The sequence below is a fragment of the Eulemur rufifrons genome, chromosome 24 (assembly GCF_041146395.1).
Source record: "Eulemur rufifrons isolate Redbay chromosome 24, OSU_ERuf_1, whole genome shotgun sequence".
NCBI classification, from domain to species: domain Eukaryota; kingdom Metazoa; phylum Chordata; class Mammalia; order Primates; family Lemuridae; genus Eulemur; species Eulemur rufifrons.
This window is the reverse complement of record NC_091006.1, coordinates 13671986-13687724: the sequence shown is the minus strand read 5'-3', so window position 1 is coordinate 13687724 and position 15739 is coordinate 13671986. Positions and strand designations below refer to the sequence as shown.

Below are 15739 nucleotides of genomic sequence, written 5' to 3'. Positions count from 1 at the left end.
CAACCCCAGCCCAGTCCCTCACCTCAGGATTCCCTGCTTCTGCCTGGGGGCACATCAGAATTTGGGGCAGGGAGGGGTAGGAAGTGCCCAGGTCTTTTCTCTGTCCTTTTGGGTCCCATCAGGGGCTTAATGGCTGGCCCAGGATCCTGGATACTGGACTGGGGGCAATGGGAGAGTGAGACAAACTACCTCCCTGGTCTGCAGAACAGGCCCCGCTTCTGCAACTCTCTCTGCAGTGACGCAGTCCCAGCCAGGATAGGGATTAGAGGGGGTGATGGGAGGAACTTCTGAGAAAGGGAGAGAGACCCAGAGAGAGGGGACAGACACCATAAAGAGAGGGGGATAAAGTCCCAAAGAAGTGGAGACAGAGACTTAGAGAGAGAAAGGGGGTGAGGCATGGGAGAAACAGAGACCCAGGGAGGTGACAGAAAGAGAAGGGGCAGAGACCCAGAGAGAAGGAGAAAGAGAGAGGACAGATAGAGAGAAAGGGCAGAGACAGAGGGGGTAAAGAGAGGGAGGAGGGGGAAAATATAGGGGAAAGGGGAGAGGGGGAAGGAAGGTCATCAGAGAACAAGAAGGAGGAGAGAGGGGCCCAGACGAAAGGGCAGAGACCCAGAGAGGGGAAAGGACAGAGCCTGGGGGAGGGGGGAAGTGGGGGACATAGACACAAAGAGGGGGCAAAGACTCAGGGAGAGGGGGACAGAGTCCCAGAGAAAGGCACACCCTGATAAAAAGGTACAGAGACCAAGAGAGAGCGACTAGGGACTGAAGCCTAGAGAGAGGAGGGGGCAAAGACTCAGAATGAGGGGACAGATTTCAGAGACCCAGAGGGAGGGTAGAGACTTGGAAGACAGGGCCAGAGACTCGGAGGGGTGGGGACAGAGACGGCCGGACAAATACTCAGAGAATGGGGAGGAAAAGGGACACCAAGAGACACAGAAAGGGGAGCAGGTGTGGGGTGGGGAGGCGATACGAACCAGCTGCCGCACCTGCAGAGGGAGGCGGCGGGCCAGGGACGGTGCAGCCAGAGGATGCCCGCAGCCCCCTGACCCGCCCCCTTCACTCCCACAGGCGCCGCCTCCTCCCACCGCAGCCCCAGCCGCAGCCGCTGGCCCCGCCCCAGCCCCTGCGCCTGCGCCCTGCCTCCCGGAGCCCAGGACAGCCCAGGGGGCGGGGCCGGCCCGCTCGCAGGCGGGCGACCTAGTTCTGGCCCCGCCCCTTAACTCCCTGTCTCTCCCGCAACCCCGGACCTCTCAGACACCCAACCCGGCCCATTTTCCATCGGTCCCGCCTATCGCCTAGTTCTAGACGGTGCTTCCGGGCGCTTTGGCCTCTCCCCTCTTCTCTGATCCCCTTCGTGCTCCCGCCTCACTAGTCCTTACCCGTCCCCTGGTCCTCCCATCGGCAATCCGCAGTTGTCCAGGCTTCGTCCTCCTTCCTTCACCAGCTGGAAGTTCTCGACCCACTAAGGCCCCTCTCCCAGGTTCTCTGACCCTCAAGACTCTCCACTCCAGGTCCCTTTCCTTCGTTCAGCCCAGTAGCTTTCCACTCTTTGCAAGTGTCACTTTCTCCTGGCGCCCCCTCTCCCCTCTCTTAGCTCTGCCCGCCCCCGCCCACCCTGGTTGCTTCCAAGCCCCCTTAAAGCCCCGCTTCTCTCTTAGTCTCACCGTCCCACAGCCCATTGAAGACGTTTTCTACCGTCTGTAGACCCCACCTCAGTCCCGCTCATCCATCCGGACAGGCATTCCCAGCCCAGTTCAATCTAAGCAGGCCATGCTTGCAGCCTCCGCCCGCCCCTCCGTTATCCTCTCCAGCCGCTCTCGGTTCCCAGGCCTCGCTCATCTCTAGCCCCTCTCACCGGTCTCAGGCTCTGTCCCCCTCGCCTTGTCCCCTTTTGGTCCAGCTGGTCCCCTCCTGCGGGAAAGTGCTCCATTTTCACTTCCCGCCCCCGGTGCAGTCCTGCCCCCTCACGCTCCCAGCCCAATCCGGACCGTTTCTGCTTTCTCCGGCCCGCCCCTTCATAAGACCCAGCCCGCCCCTTCCGAGCAATTTTCGTTCCCACCAGGGCCTGCTGGTGTTTTAGGTGCGAGCGTTTCATCTCCCTCCTTTTCTCCCTCCTCAGTCCAATCAGCACGCCTTTCGCATTGAGACCCTGCCCCTCCAGGCCGGTCAGGCTCCTTTAAATAGCTTGGACTTGTCCCCCCAACCCTCTGTCCCGCCCGCCCCTTTTTTCAGTCCAATCAGGTCTCTCTCTCACATCTAGGCCCGCCTTCTCCATTCTCCGGGTGCTGCCGAACACAGTATTAGTGGCCGTCCCCGCCCCCTTTGACGCTCCACCCCACCCCCATCGGTGGCACCGCCTCCTCTAACTGGGCAGCGTTAGAATCCCCACCTCTCACCTCCCCCAGGCCAATCAGTTCGGTTTGTCCTCCCTGAGGCCACGCCCTCTCTACAAAGCTCCTCCTCCCACCCAATCACGTCAGCCTCTCCTCCTGCGCCCCGCCCCTAGAGGCCCCGCCCCTCCAGCCCCGCCCCCCATCCAATGCTGAGCTCAGTCTGCGTCTCGTCCTTCCGCGGGCGCCAGGGGGCCAGCAAGCAGCAGCCGGCGCCACCGCCGCAGCCGCCCGAGTCCCCGCCGCCGCTGCCCCCGCCGCTGCCACCGGCGCCGCTGCAGCAGCAGCAGCCTGAGCAGCCCGGCCCCGCCGCGTCCCCGGCGGGCCCCCAGGCAACCCGCGGGCCCGGGGGCCAGCGCGCCGAGCCATGCCCCGGGCTGCCGGCGGCGGCCATGGGGCGGCACGGCGGCGGCGGTGGCGACAGCGGCAAGATCGTGATCAACGTGGGCGGCGTGCGCCATGAGACGTACCGCTCGACGCTGCGTACCCTGCCGGGGACGCGGCTGGCAGGCCTGACGGAGCCCGAGGCGGCGGCGCGCTTCGACTACGACCCGGGCGCCGACGAGTTCTTCTTCGACCGGCACCCGGGAGTCTTCGCCTACGTGCTCAACTACTACCGCACCGGCAAGCTGCACTGCCCGGCCGACGTGTGCGGGCCTCTCTTCGAGGAGGAGCTCGGCTTCTGGGGCATCGACGAGACCGACGTGGAGGCCTGCTGCTGGATGACCTACCGGCAGCACCGAGACGCCGAGGAGGCGCTCGACTCCTTCGAGGCACCCGACCCCGCGGGCGCCGCCAACGCCGCCAACGCCGCGGGCGCCCACGACGGAGGCCTGGACGATGAGGCGGGTGCGGGCGGCGCCGGCCTGGACGGTGCGGGCGGCGAGCTCAAGCGCCTCTGCTTCCAGGACGCTGGCGGCGGCGCCGGGGGACCGCCGGGGGGCGCGGGCGGCGCAGGCGGCACTTGGTGGCGCCGCTGGCAGCCCCGCGTGTGGGCGCTCTTCGAGGACCCCTACTCGTCACGGGCCGCCAGGGTGAGCGCACTCTCATAGTCCCCATCCACCCCACTCCCGCTTCTCCGGGTGCCCCCAGACTCTCAGGAGCGCCCCAGCCTAACCCTTAGCATCTTGCGGCCCGTCCCAACCTCTCCTGTTCTCTCCAGGCCTCCCAGTGTCTTAGAAGCCTCTTCCGTTTGTCTTGAGTCCTCTGTACCCTTCTTAACACACCCCCTCTCTCGGCCATCCCTCAGATCCTCCAGAGACGTATCTCCAACCTTCAGACTCTCCCAGATCCGTTCCCCGCCCCCCGCGTCTTCAGGCCACCCTAGACCCTTAGAAACTTCCTCCCCACCGTGAATTTCCTTGGCTCCTCTGAACACCCTCAACCTTGCTTTTCCCGGACCCCTCACAGACCCTCAGAAGACCTCCCCGGCTGAGCTACTGAGCCTCTCCAAACCTCTTCTCACCACTCTTGGCCACCCTCCAGCCCTCATTGTCTTGGACTACCCCCAGTCCCTCAGAAGACATCCCTTCCCAACCCTCAGTGACCTAAGCCCCGTGAACACTGTCCCTCCACTTTCCCACCTGCCCCCTCCAGGCTCTCTGCAGCCCCCTCTTCAGCTCTCAGTCTCTCCCAACACCTCGCTGATTCTCTTTGGCTCCTCTCCCAAAAGACCTCTCTCTCCAAGTTTGAACCTTCCTGGGTATTTTTTACCCCCCGCCCCACCTCTTCTGTTCTCAGAGTCTCAGAAGACTCCCCCATCCCTACCTGGGAACCTCCTGGACCCCTCTGAACCTACAAACACTTACTCTAGTCAGGACATTTCCCCCTCCCCCTCACTGAAACACTGAGTCTTGGGGCACCTTTCCCCCAACCTCCTAGCCCCCTCTGTGCTCATCCTTTTCTGGCATCCTCTGCATCACCCCCATCCCAAGGACTTTCCCCGTAAAGCTCCAGACTTCCCCCAAGGCTTTTGCACTCCTCAGTGTCTCCAGGAGCCCCGGGAGTCCCCACGGTATGCCTTTCCTCTGCAGAGTCCCCATGTGTCCCCCAGAACTGCTCTTCCTCATCCACAGACTCTTGCAGATTTTCCCTTCCATCGTTTAAACTGCACAGCCCACTCTATCTCCGGGCTCCCCTCTCCAAAGCCCCCTGTCCCCTTTGCTATTCTGTTAAGTGACTTTCTCTCCTGCTCCAGAACTTTATCTAACCTCGAACCTTGGGCCCCTCCCCTCCTCAAGTCATCAGCCCCAAAACTTTCATCTCAAAATAGCTTTCATTTCTTTCTACCCTGCCTTGGGATCTTTCCACCTGCCCCGCCTCCCTGCCCCTGCCCTGCCATCTCCCTTTCTCAAGCCCTCCTGGTCCAAAGCCCAGGACTGGGCCCCTCAGCCTCTCTTCCACCAGAGTGAACCAAAGAGCCCACACCCCAGCCTTGTCTTTCCTCCAGCCTTATCTCCCTCAAAATTCCAGATATCCCTCAAAGCTCTCTCCATCTTTCCCAGAAAACTTTCCTCAAGCCTCTGTAACTTACCAGGCTAAATGGCTACCGTCCCCCCTCGTTCTTCCCTGAACCTCTTCCTCCTACTAACTTCCTCCCTGTCCCACAGACCCCGAGGGAGAAAGTGGGAGAAAAGAGGGGGGCAGTTCAAAATGGGGGAAATTGGAAGGAGGGGAGAAAAGGAAGGATCCCAAGGCACCCTTCTAGGCTCCTGGCGACCCGGAGGAGCAGGTCCCAGCCCCCTCCCCCCACCGTGCCTCGTCCTGAGCTGGGAAGGACGCGGAGCCGCAGTGCCGCATTCGCCGGGGGAGGGAACGAGGGGGAGGGGGGCCCGGAGACACCGCATAAAGTTTGGTCCCTGGGAAGCGCTGAGTTGGCAAGATTTGGGGTTGAGTGGGGGGAGGTGGGGAATAGGAGGTGCAGAAGGGACATGGCCCTAGATGCCCCCTCAGGCCTCTGAGCGGCTCCATCCCTCGGTTGCCTGCGGTGCCCTTCCCTCCTCTGACCCCACTGAAGGGTGCTGAGGTGAGGGAGAGGATGAAGGTAGAGTCTTCCTGTGATGTTCAGGCTAGGGGTCCGGGACAGCTACGGGGGTCATTCATTTACTCCGCAAATGTTTTTGAGTGTCCACGGTGTGCCAAGCACTTTCCAGCCTCCAAGTGAGATTGCTTGGGAGAGTTGGGAGCTGAGGCCAATCCTCCTACCCCTTCTGCTTTTGAGCCACCCTGGGGCAAAGGGTTAAACCAGCCCGACGCGGTCCAGCCTCTGCACCTGCGCACTGCGGCGGGTGCCCACCTTCCCTTTGCCTTGGGAGGGAAGGAGTTAATTAAGCTCCTGGCTCGTGGCCTCCCACCGGGAAGCAGCAGCACTGCGGCTGCGCGCTGCCTGCTTGGCTCCGGCCCGAAGGAGTTAAGACGGTCCCCAGCCCGTGCGGCTGCGCACTGCGGCGGGGGAGCTGTCCGCGGTGCTGGCCGCCGTGTGCCCCGCCCCCCGGCCCAGCCGGCCCGCCCCCACTGCGGTGCCGCAGCCTGCTCCACGCGCCCAGCTCGGAGGGGGCGGGGAAGCACCGGGCATGCGCTCTGCGGAGGCCTCTGGCCTCTTAAACCACTGCAGAGAAACGAGGAGAGGGGTACAGAGAGGGCCAGCGCTGATCCCCTGCTCCCCCCAAGGTCCAGGACCCTCTGTGGCCCAGACACTGCCTCGCCCCCACTCTGCACTTCAGATTAAAGTCAAGGCCAGAGCCCCCCTCCCACCCCCGTGGAGGAAGGTGGATGCAAAGGGACAGTGCTGGCCCTTGGCCCACTCCAAGGCCCGGGGTCCTCTCTGAGGCCCAACACTGGCCTTCCTCCTGCACTACCCATGTGATTAAAGCCCCCTCTTTGGGACTTGAGTATGCATGAAAAAAAAAGCCCCCTCTTTACTCCAACACATAACTTCCTTGATCAAGCCCACTGTCACCCCCAGGGGCCTGACCCATTCCTCTCCTCCAGACCTAGACCCTGCTCCTCCTCTTCAAGGCTCTCATCAAAACCCACGCTACTGTGCAGCAGATCTCTTGTCCTCCCCCTACCTTGAAATGGCCCCCGAACCTCCCTCCCAATTCTCTAAACCTCCGAAAAATGATGCCCCCCACCTCTCTTTGGCCCGGGCACTGCCCTCTCCCACACTGACTCTCCCTTACTCTCCAGAGCCTTAAAGCCTGCCCCTTTCTCCTTCTCTAGCCTCTTCCCTTTTTGTAGCCTTAACCCTTTAACCCCTCCCCTCTTTAGAGCCCTGGCCCCCCTACACCTCTGTGGTTCCACCCCTTCCCTATCCTGTCTGGGGGAGGCCTCAACCTTGCTCCCCACTGACTGATGCTCCCATACCCTAATAACAGCTCAGACCTGCTTACTGTGTTCTAGGCACTGGGCCAAGCACTGTTTTTGGAGCGAAGCCCTTTGTACGCTCATCTAGTTCAATCCTCACAACACTCGCGTAAAAATATGAGGTTCAGAAAGCTCAATCTCCTTGCCCAAGTTTGGCAGGTTAAAAGCCAGATTCAAACCCAGACTTTCTGACCCTTAAGCACCACTTGATTCTGCCTCCCCACCCACCCTCTCCCCGTCCCCCAGCTCCAAGCTGAGCCCCAAAGCCTCTGAGAAAGAGGGTGTGTGACCTTAGGCCCCCCCCCCCCCCCCCCCGTCCCATAGCAGAACCCTTGGACCCTGCCAGGGAACCCTGAGATAGGACACAGGGAACAGGAGGGTTGGGGGAGGTGGTCCAGGAGCCAGCGAGGGGCCAGGAATGCTGTTGCCAAGGAAGAAGCTGCCCATCTGCTGCGTCTGCTGGGGCCAGCTCCTCTCCCACTGCTTCTGTTCCTTTCTGTCCCCTTTTGTTAGCTTTAAAGGGGAGAACAGGATGCTGGAAGGGAAGGAGCCAGAGGGTTGGGACACCTGGATTCCACCTGGGGCTTGAGCCTAGGAAGCTGGGAAGGGGGACACTGGAATGGTTTTCTGGAGATTCTGGTCGACCCGATGCCTAGGTCACCTCTCCCCCTCTCTCTCCTGCCCCACCCCACAGTATGTGGCCTTCGCCTCGCTTTTCTTCATCCTCATCTCCATCACTACCTTCTGCCTGGAGACCCATGAGGGCTTCATCCACATCAGCAACAAGACGGTGACGCAGGCCTCTCCGATCCCCGGGGCTCCGCCGGAGAACATCACCAATGTGGAAGTGGAGACGGAGCCCTTCCTGACCTACGTGGAGGGCGTTTGCGTGGTCTGGTTCACCTTTGAGTTCCTCATGCGCATCACCTTCTGCCCGGACAAGGTGGAGTTTCTCAAGAGCAGCCTCAACATCATCGACTGTGTCGCCATCCTGCCCTTCTACCTGGAGGTGGGCCTCTCGGGGCTCAGCTCCAAGGCCGCCAAAGACGTGCTGGGCTTCCTCCGGGTTGTGCGCTTCGTCCGCATCCTGCGCATCTTCAAGCTGACCCGGCACTTTGTGGGGCTGCGTGTGCTGGGCCACACGCTCCGCGCCAGCACCAACGAGTTCCTGCTGCTCATCATCTTCCTGGCCCTGGGGGTGCTTATCTTTGCCACCATGATCTACTATGCTGAGCGCATTGGCGCCGACCCTGATGACATCCTGGGCTCCAACCACACCTACTTCAAGAACATCCCCATTGGCTTCTGGTGGGCTGTGGTCACCATGACGACCCTGGGCTATGGAGACATGTACCCCAAGACGTGGTCAGGGATGCTGGTCGGGGCGCTGTGTGCTCTGGCGGGGGTGCTCACCATCGCCATGCCTGTGCCCGTCATTGTCAACAACTTTGGCATGTACTATTCGCTGGCCATGGCCAAGCAGAAGCTGCCCAAGAAGAAGAACAAACACATCCCCCGGCCCCCGCAGCCTGGCTCGCCCAACTACTGCAAGCCTGACCCACCCCCACCACCTCCACCCCACCCTCACCATGGCAGCGGTGGCATCAGCCCACCGCCACCCATCACGCCGCCCTCTATGGGGGTGACTGTGGCCGGGGCCTACCCCCCGGGGCCCCACACACACCCCGGGCTGCTCAGGGGGGGAGCGGGGGGACTGGGGATCATGGGGCTGCCTCCTCTGCCGGCCCCTGGCGAGCCATGCCCGTTGGCTCAGGAGGAGGTGATTGAGATCAACCGGGCAGGTGAGGCTGGGCGTGAGGATGGGGGCGGGGGGCACAGGTGGAGGCCTGTGGGAGGACAGGGAGGAAGCTGCCGAGGTTCCGAGACTGGAGAGAGAAGAAAGGAGCAGCGAGCGCTCAGGCCAAGGAGGAGGCACGGACAGACGTAGATTTGGTGGGAAAGAGTCGCAGGAGAAACAGATTTGCAACCTAGGTGTTCAGAGGGGCCAGCGAGGCAGAGAGCGGCTGAGAGTTCAGGTTTTAACAGCAGTGAGACCAAGAAGGGAAGACAGGCTTCAAAACTAAGACTTAGAGGCCAGGGCGCCAGGAGGATGACTTGGAAACAAGGCCCCTTGGAAACAAGGACTTTGCTGGGGGCAGCCTGAGAGGGGCTGGGAGAGAGATGTGTGGAGCTGTTGCTAAGAGGAAGAGATGGAGCAGGGGAGAGGTGGGGGGAAGAAAGTTGACTGCCTCCGTGTGTGTGTGTGTGTGTGTGTGTGTGCGCGTGCGTGCGCGCGCGTCCGTGTCCCTCCCTGGGGGAGTCTGTGCCTCGGAGGCAGCGATGGGTGTCTGGAGGGAGGGCGAGGCTGCTGGCCCCACCCCCAAGCCTTAAGTAGGTCGAGAAAGGGAGCGGGGCCGCCTGGCCCCCATCTTGCTCCCTCAGCCACTGACCCAGTTTCACACCAATTAAAAATAGCTCGAGCCAGAGCCTAGGGGACCCCCACCGCCCCCCCATCTATCACCTTCCCAGCCCTTCCCCAGTGCCCTTTCCAGCACCCAGCACTTGTCCCCAAACAGCCACTTCCCAGCCTTCGGCATCCTCTCCAACCTGCCTCGCATCAGCTCCAGCCAAGCCCACCACAGTTCACTTCAGCCAACCACCCCCACCCGGCACCCAGCTCGCTGCCCCCAACTCTCCCTCCAGACACCCCTCACCCACCCAGCCACCTGGCCTGCCACTTCCTAGCACTCCGCACCCTCCCTCAACCAGCCACTCCAACACTCAGCCTGCCCACCCTTCCCTACACAATGCCCTCCTCCCATGTTCAACCCTCTGCACACTCCGGCCACACCCTCTTGATATCCCACTCTCAACCGTGCCCTTCCCAACAGCTTGGCCTTGAATCTCCACTTCAGCATCCAACATCCTCCTCCAACTCTTCCAGCACCCACTCGGACCTTCATGCCCCCACCACGAGTTCCCCACACCTCACTCTGTCCTTTGTGTCTCTGTCTGATCCCCTTGGGATGCAGATCCCCGCCCCAATGGGGATCCAGCGGCAGCTGCACTTGCCCATGAGGACTGCCCAGCCATCGACCAGCCCGCCATGTCCCCGGAGGACAAGAGTCCCATCACGCCAGGAAGCCGGGGCCGCTACAGCCGGGACCGGGCCTGCTTCCTCCTCACCGACTATGCCCCTTCCCCTGATGGCTCCATCAGAAAAGGTGAGGCCCATCCGCTGGCCCCCCGGGACCCTCCCTCTCTCCCCGGCCCAGGGGAGGGAGGGGAGGGTGATGGGGGCGGAGGTGCTGGACTTCCCTTCCCTCCTCCCTTGTCCCAAACTGCCTCCCTCCCAGATATCCCCCCACCTGCCCCTAGTTTCCTTACCACTGACCCTTCACCTGTCTTTATTCCATCTCCATTTCCCCCCTCCCCTTTGGCCTCTTCCCCAACCCCCAGCCACCGGTGCTCCCCCACTGCTCCCCCTAGACTGGCGTAAGCCAGGCCCCCCAAGCTTCTTGCCCGACCTCAACGCCAACGCTGCGGCCTGGATATCCCCCTAGTGGACGAACCCCCTCCCCCCGGGGTAAGTAGCCCCCACCCTCTGATCCCCCGACTCCCCCCTCCCTCCTGACTAACCCCTCTGAGAACATGCATCCCCCACTGACCGAGGCTCCCGCCCCCTCACTAAACAGCTCATCCACTTAACCCCAGCACCTGACACTGACCCCCCACCCAGGACACGCCCTGCCCCCGCTAACCCCCAGCACTAACCCCAACCCTGCCTCCCACACCTCGCCCTGACCTCCACCCCGCCCTCACGACGGAGCCCCATCAACATCTCCTTCTCTGCACACCCGCCCCCCCCCCTTGGATTTTTTTATTCAATCAGGGAAACAGGGTGCACACCCAGGACGCTTTTCTAGGCGCAGGATGGGGCGAGAAAGGCTCGGCTGCCTGCCCACTCCCCTGCGAACCCAGCCAGCACTCGGCACCCACGTGCCCCGGGTGCTGGGCACAGGGAGCTCAGCCGTGAACAAAATCCACCCCCTCCGGGAGCTTCCAGTCTGGACGGGGAGGCACACACAGACCTAGAAAGTCACTGTTGAGGTGACACCTGCTAAAATGGAGGCAGCGTAGGCAGTGCAGTAGAGGAACGCACAAAGCTCCCCAGGGCGGAAGAGGGCACAGGGACTCTGGATGGCCGGGGTGAGACTTATAGCACCGCAGGGTTCGGCCCGCAGCCACAGTGATCCCACAGTAGGGACTAGAGGGAACCACACAGCCTGGGAGCCATGTCCTGGGGGAGAGGGACTAGGAGGCAGAGTTGTGGCAGGGAAGCAGCGGCCAGGCTGGGGGCTGGGACCTTGTCCAGGAGCCTGGGGCAGGGCAGCTCTGGGGCCACCCAGAAGAACAGTCTGGAGGCCAGGAGGCAGGGGTGATGGCTGTGCCAAGGTGAGGGGGACAGGAAGACACCACCAAGCACTTACCACATGCTAGATATTTTATTTAACATATGTTGTTGCGTCCTGTTAATAAACAACCCTAGCCAACCCCTAGCTCCTTTCCTTCATGTATTCAGTCATTCATTCATTCAGCAACTAATCTAATCCTTAGGAGCACAGTGCCAGGCACTGGAGCTTTGCAGGGAACAAAGCAAGCATCTGCCATCACAGCTTCTAGTCTCCTATCCAAGTACTAACCAGGCCTGACCCTGCTTAGCTTCTGAGCTCAGATGAGATCGGGAGCGTTCAGGGCGGCATGGCCGTAGACAGCAGTTCTCGACCTAAAGCTAGGTTGTCAAACTATACGGCCTGAGGGCCAAATCTTTCAGCCAACTGTTTTGTAAATAAAGCTTTATTGAAACACAGCCAATGTTAGGCTACCACAGCAGAGTGGAATAATTGTGACAGAGACCGTATGGCCTCCGTAGCCAAAAAGACTTATTATCTGCCAACCTCTGATTGAAGGAAGCAGAAAAGAATTAAGAAAAAGAGAAAAGCACAAGCTAATTACTCTGGCCGTGTCTGCTAAGGAGGTCTGCAGAGGATTTCTTTGAGCAGGTGACACGAAACCTGAAGGATGCAAAGGGCCAGCCAGGCGGAAGGAACAGCGAGTGGGACAGGCCCTGAGGCGCTGGGTGGGATGAGCCTGGCTTGTTAAGGAACAGCAGGGAGGGCAGTGTGGCTGCAGCCAAGTGGCAGAGGGGAGCGGGGTGCGGGAGGAGGCTGGGGAGAAAGGTCATGATGGGTGTTGTGGTCATGGTGAGGAGGCTGATCTTAGATGTGACGGCAGCCACCTGAAGGTATTCGATCCCCCTCTTATTCCACAAACTTGTGGACTCTTCCTTAGAAATACAGACACATCCTAGAGGATCTCTGCCCACAGCCTAAGGAGATGCCGTAGGGAGACCTGGGGAGCCTCCGGCATGGCCTTGGCTAAACCCTCACGTTTCACAGCAGTTCAGGGAGGGCCATGACCAACCACCCCAGGCCACAGAGCAGATGGGACAAGAACCAGGTTTCCGGACTCCTAGTCCAGAGGGGACTGTCTGGCTCCTCTGGTTCCATCCTTCCACCTCTCCTTTTTGCACCCCCCATCATCGTCCATTTTCATCTCATTCCTACCCCCTCCCCGCTCCCATCTAACCCACCCTGCTTGCACCCAGTCCTTTACCCCCCTTTGTTCCCCACCCCCAGGTCTGGAGGGCCCCCGTGGGATTAATGGGGAGGGGGGCTGGGGAAGATTTGGGAATTCGGGCGAGGGAGGATTGGGGTGGGGGTGGTTGGGTGGGGGAGGTCCCTGCTTCTCTTGCCTATGATGCCAAAATCCATTCATTGAACTCAAATCATGGCTGGAGCTGATGGGGCTGACTGAATCTGCCTCCCATGCCCGAGGCCCGGGCTCCTCCTCCCCTGCCCCACGCCCTTCTTCCTCCTCCCCTGCCCCAAGACCCTCTTTCCCCTATCGCCCCACCCCTCCTTCCCCCAAGACTCTCCTCCTCCACAACATTCCCTCCCCAGCTGTCCCCCCAGGGACCTTCTCCCAAGATCTCCCTCTCTCCCAGCCTGCCCCCCACCCCTGCCCCTTTCTCTTACACCTTCCCTCACCAACCACCTAAGCCCAGCAGGCCCCACCTGCTTCCCACTTCCTCCCATCCTTTGTCCTCTCCCCCCTCCCTCGCCCCCTCCCTCCAGCCACCCCGGAAGCTCCTTTCATATTTGATGTCTCAGCTGCCCCCATTTCACTGCTCCCCTCCCCCGGAAAACACCAGAGAGGAGGAAGAGATCCGGGCGTTTCTCCGTCCCCCCAACAGTGAGGCTGTGTTGGGGGGTTCCCCCTGATCCTCCTCCCGTCGCCGTGACTCTTGTGTATTTCTGTCCCCAGCTCTTGTCACCGCCTGAGACCTCGCGAGACCCTCGGTCCCCCCCTGCCCCTTCCCCCCAGGTTAGCAATTGGGAATGGCTGGGAGGGGGTGTCCCCAAGATACTGGGCTTCAAACCCCCCAGGCCCTCTCTCCTGCCGTCAAGACACCCTTGTCCGGACAGCCCCCTTAGCATTGCATACAAAAGCCACAGAACTCCCCCCAGAGGCTGGCAGAGCTCTGAAGCTTTGCGGAAACCACACAAACTGCTCCTGGATCTTGGGTCGCATTAGCTATGGGGCACTGTTGGAGACCTCCCCTCACCCAGCAGAAGCCCAAAGCCTTCTTGGACCCTTTAAAGATCCCCCCACCCCACTTAGAACCCTCCGATGACGCCTGCTCTTGGAGTTCTCCTCCGGCTCCCCAAGGGCGCCGCCGGCTTTGCTCCTTTCGGCCCCTCACAGGCCCACCCCGCCTCCCCTCTACTCCCTACAACCAGGTTAGCCCCCACCCTGGCCCCACCCGGTTCCCCCCGAACCCCCGCACCGGCTGCTCCCCTACATGCATCCCACCCAGCCCTCCCCACGCCCCTGCCGCCCACCATCTCGCCTCGCTGCCCCCACCTTTTTGCCTCAGATGAGGGGGACCTGCGGGGCGGGGGTCGGAGGGGGTGGGGCCGCGGTGGGGGTGGGGCGGGGAGGCTCGGTGGGCACCACCCCGCCTCCTAATCCTGAGTCTCTCCCCCCTCCCCAATGTCTCAACCTTCCTCGTCGATGCTGACTGACTCTTCAATTTGTTCGCTTTCTCTCTCCATCTCCTTGGTCCGCCTCTGTCCCTCTCTGTCTCTTGCCATCTGTTTTTTTGTGTCTCCGTGTCTGTCTCTCTCTGTCTCTTCTCCCTGTCTTTTCTCCTCTCTGTCTTGCCCACCATCTCTCTCTCTCTCTCTCTCTCTGTCTCTGTCTCTCTGTCTGGGTATCTCTTGCCCTCTCCTTCCATCTCGTTCTCTGTCTCTTCTCCCTGTCTCTCTGTCTCTTTCTGTCTGTGGGATCCGCCCCCATCTCCACGCTTCCTCCCGGTGTTTCTGCCCTCCCTCCCCAGGTTACGAGAAATCCCGCAGCCTGAGCAGCATCGCGGGCCTGAGCGGGGTGTCCCTGCGCCTCGCGCCCCTTGCCACCCCCCCTGGCTCTCCCCGGGCCACCCGCCGCGCTCCCCCTACCCTGCCCTCCATCCTCTAGCGCTCCCCTCCCCCCTGTGGGGGGACTCGGGGGTGACCAGGAAGAAGGTCAAAGGAGCTGGGGGTGGGGGGTGGGGGAATGGGTTTTTTTTAAAAATCAAAGTCATTAATAATATGCAACCGAGATGATGACGCCAGCAGACACCCCCGGGCCCCTCACCACCCCCAACCTGGGCCCCCAGGATGGAGGGAGAGGGGCCAAAGCCTGTCCCCCCAACTCTTCCCTCCTCCCCCTAAAAAAAAGCCTTCTCAGGTCTCCATGAGCCATAGGACACTCCCCTCCCATCAACTCCTGTAAATAAGTCCAAATTATGCCAATTACATCTTGGGGCACCTCCCCCCGCACTCTGCATGTCCCCTATCCTGGACCCCCTACTCCAACTCCACGTCAGCAATAAGCCGCCAGGGGCTGCACGCTCGAGTTTGAGGGAAGGGGTACTCTGGGAGGGGGCTGGCCCCTCGAGAGGGGTCGGGCTGGCCTCCTACTCTTCACCCCAGGAGGGCAACCAACCCGTCGCGGGCAGGAAAAACAAAAAAACTTGAAATAACATAGGGGAAGGAGGAATAGTTACCCAAGCCCAAAACTGGAGCTGAGCTCAGAAGGTGGGCTGCGGCGTGGGGGTGGGCTGCAGGCCTGCTCCCTCAGCCTGTAGGGGGATCTCTCTGGTGAATTTCACCCTCTCATCCTCCCCCTTCCCCAGGGATCTGCTCGCCTCTACTCTTGCTGCATGGACTCAGACCTCCCATCCCAGATTTCCTGGGATGATTTGGCCCTAGCACACAAAATCCCCCCCACCCCTCCATTCCCAGGACACGAGACCTGCACCCAGAATTCCCAAAACTGACCCTGGCGCCCTGCCCCCCAAATCCCCACACACTCCTGGGACTTAACCTCTGCACACAGATGCTACCCGCCTCCCCCAGACACCCCCACCAAATTCCCTGGACCGCATCCCAGCACTTCTCAGACCTCCAAGACTTCACCCAGCTCTTCAGCTCAATTTCAGCCTTTGGGATGCTCCAAGTCCTTCCCACAACTCTGACGTTTCCTGGACACCCCAAATCCTCAGGCCTGCTCCCCCAGACCCCCAAATCCCTAACATCAGAGTCATCCACCTGAGGTTCCCCTGAGGCTAGAACTTCCAAGATAGGCTCTACTTGTCTGCAATTCCGGGGAACCCAGGCACCTCCCCTTCTCAAGCCTAACCCTCCCCATGCCCCCAAAGCCCCTTCCCTAAGATGGTGCCCAAAACTTACCCTCTTCACGGACACCAGTTTCCCAGAGGGTCATATTGGTACCCCTGGTGGTGTGCTAAAGTTTTAGGCAGTACAACGACAAACGCTCGCTTTAAAAGTTTTGTCTTTAATGTGCACATTTGCACA

At 61.0% G+C, this 15739-nt stretch overlaps 1 protein-coding gene across 3 annotated transcripts; it reads left to right on the top strand.

The window, feature by feature from the left end:
• Positions 1-2542: 2542 nt before the first annotated feature.
• On the top strand, positions 2543-14357 carry KCNC3 (potassium voltage-gated channel subfamily C member 3). 3 transcript variants are annotated; one of them, XM_069457551.1, is made up of 5 exons: positions 2543-3427; positions 7453-8560; positions 9151-9153; positions 9791-9982; positions 14221-14357. In XM_069457551.1, the coding sequence occupies exons 1-5, from the start codon at positions 2543-2545 to the stop codon at positions 14355-14357; spliced, it is 2325 nt and encodes a 774-aa protein (XP_069313652.1). The 3 variants fall into 3 exon arrangements, with proteins under 3 accessions (XP_069313652.1, XP_069313650.1, XP_069313651.1); XM_069457549.1 differs by lacking the exon at positions 9151-9153; XM_069457550.1 differs by lacking the exons at positions 9151-9153; positions 14221-14357 and adding an exon at positions 10218-10321.
• Positions 14358-15739: the final 1382 nt, after the last annotated feature.

What these genes read in the sequence shown, in the direction of transcription:
- KCNC3 (XM_069457551.1), top strand. Translation starts at nt 2,543, where the DNA reads ATGCTGAGCTCAGTCTGCGTCTCGTCCTTCCGCGGGCGCCAGGGGGCC. An exon ending in ACTCGTCACGGGCCGCCAGG is followed by an intron (nt 3,428 to 7,452) that starts GTGAGCGCACTC and finishes CCCACCCCACAG; the next exon opens with TATGTGGCCTTCGCCTCGCT. An exon ending in TGATGGCTCCATCAGAAAAG is followed by an intron (nt 9,983 to 14,220) that starts GTGAGGCCCATC and finishes CTCCCTCCCCAG; the next exon opens with GTTACGAGAAATCCCGCAGC.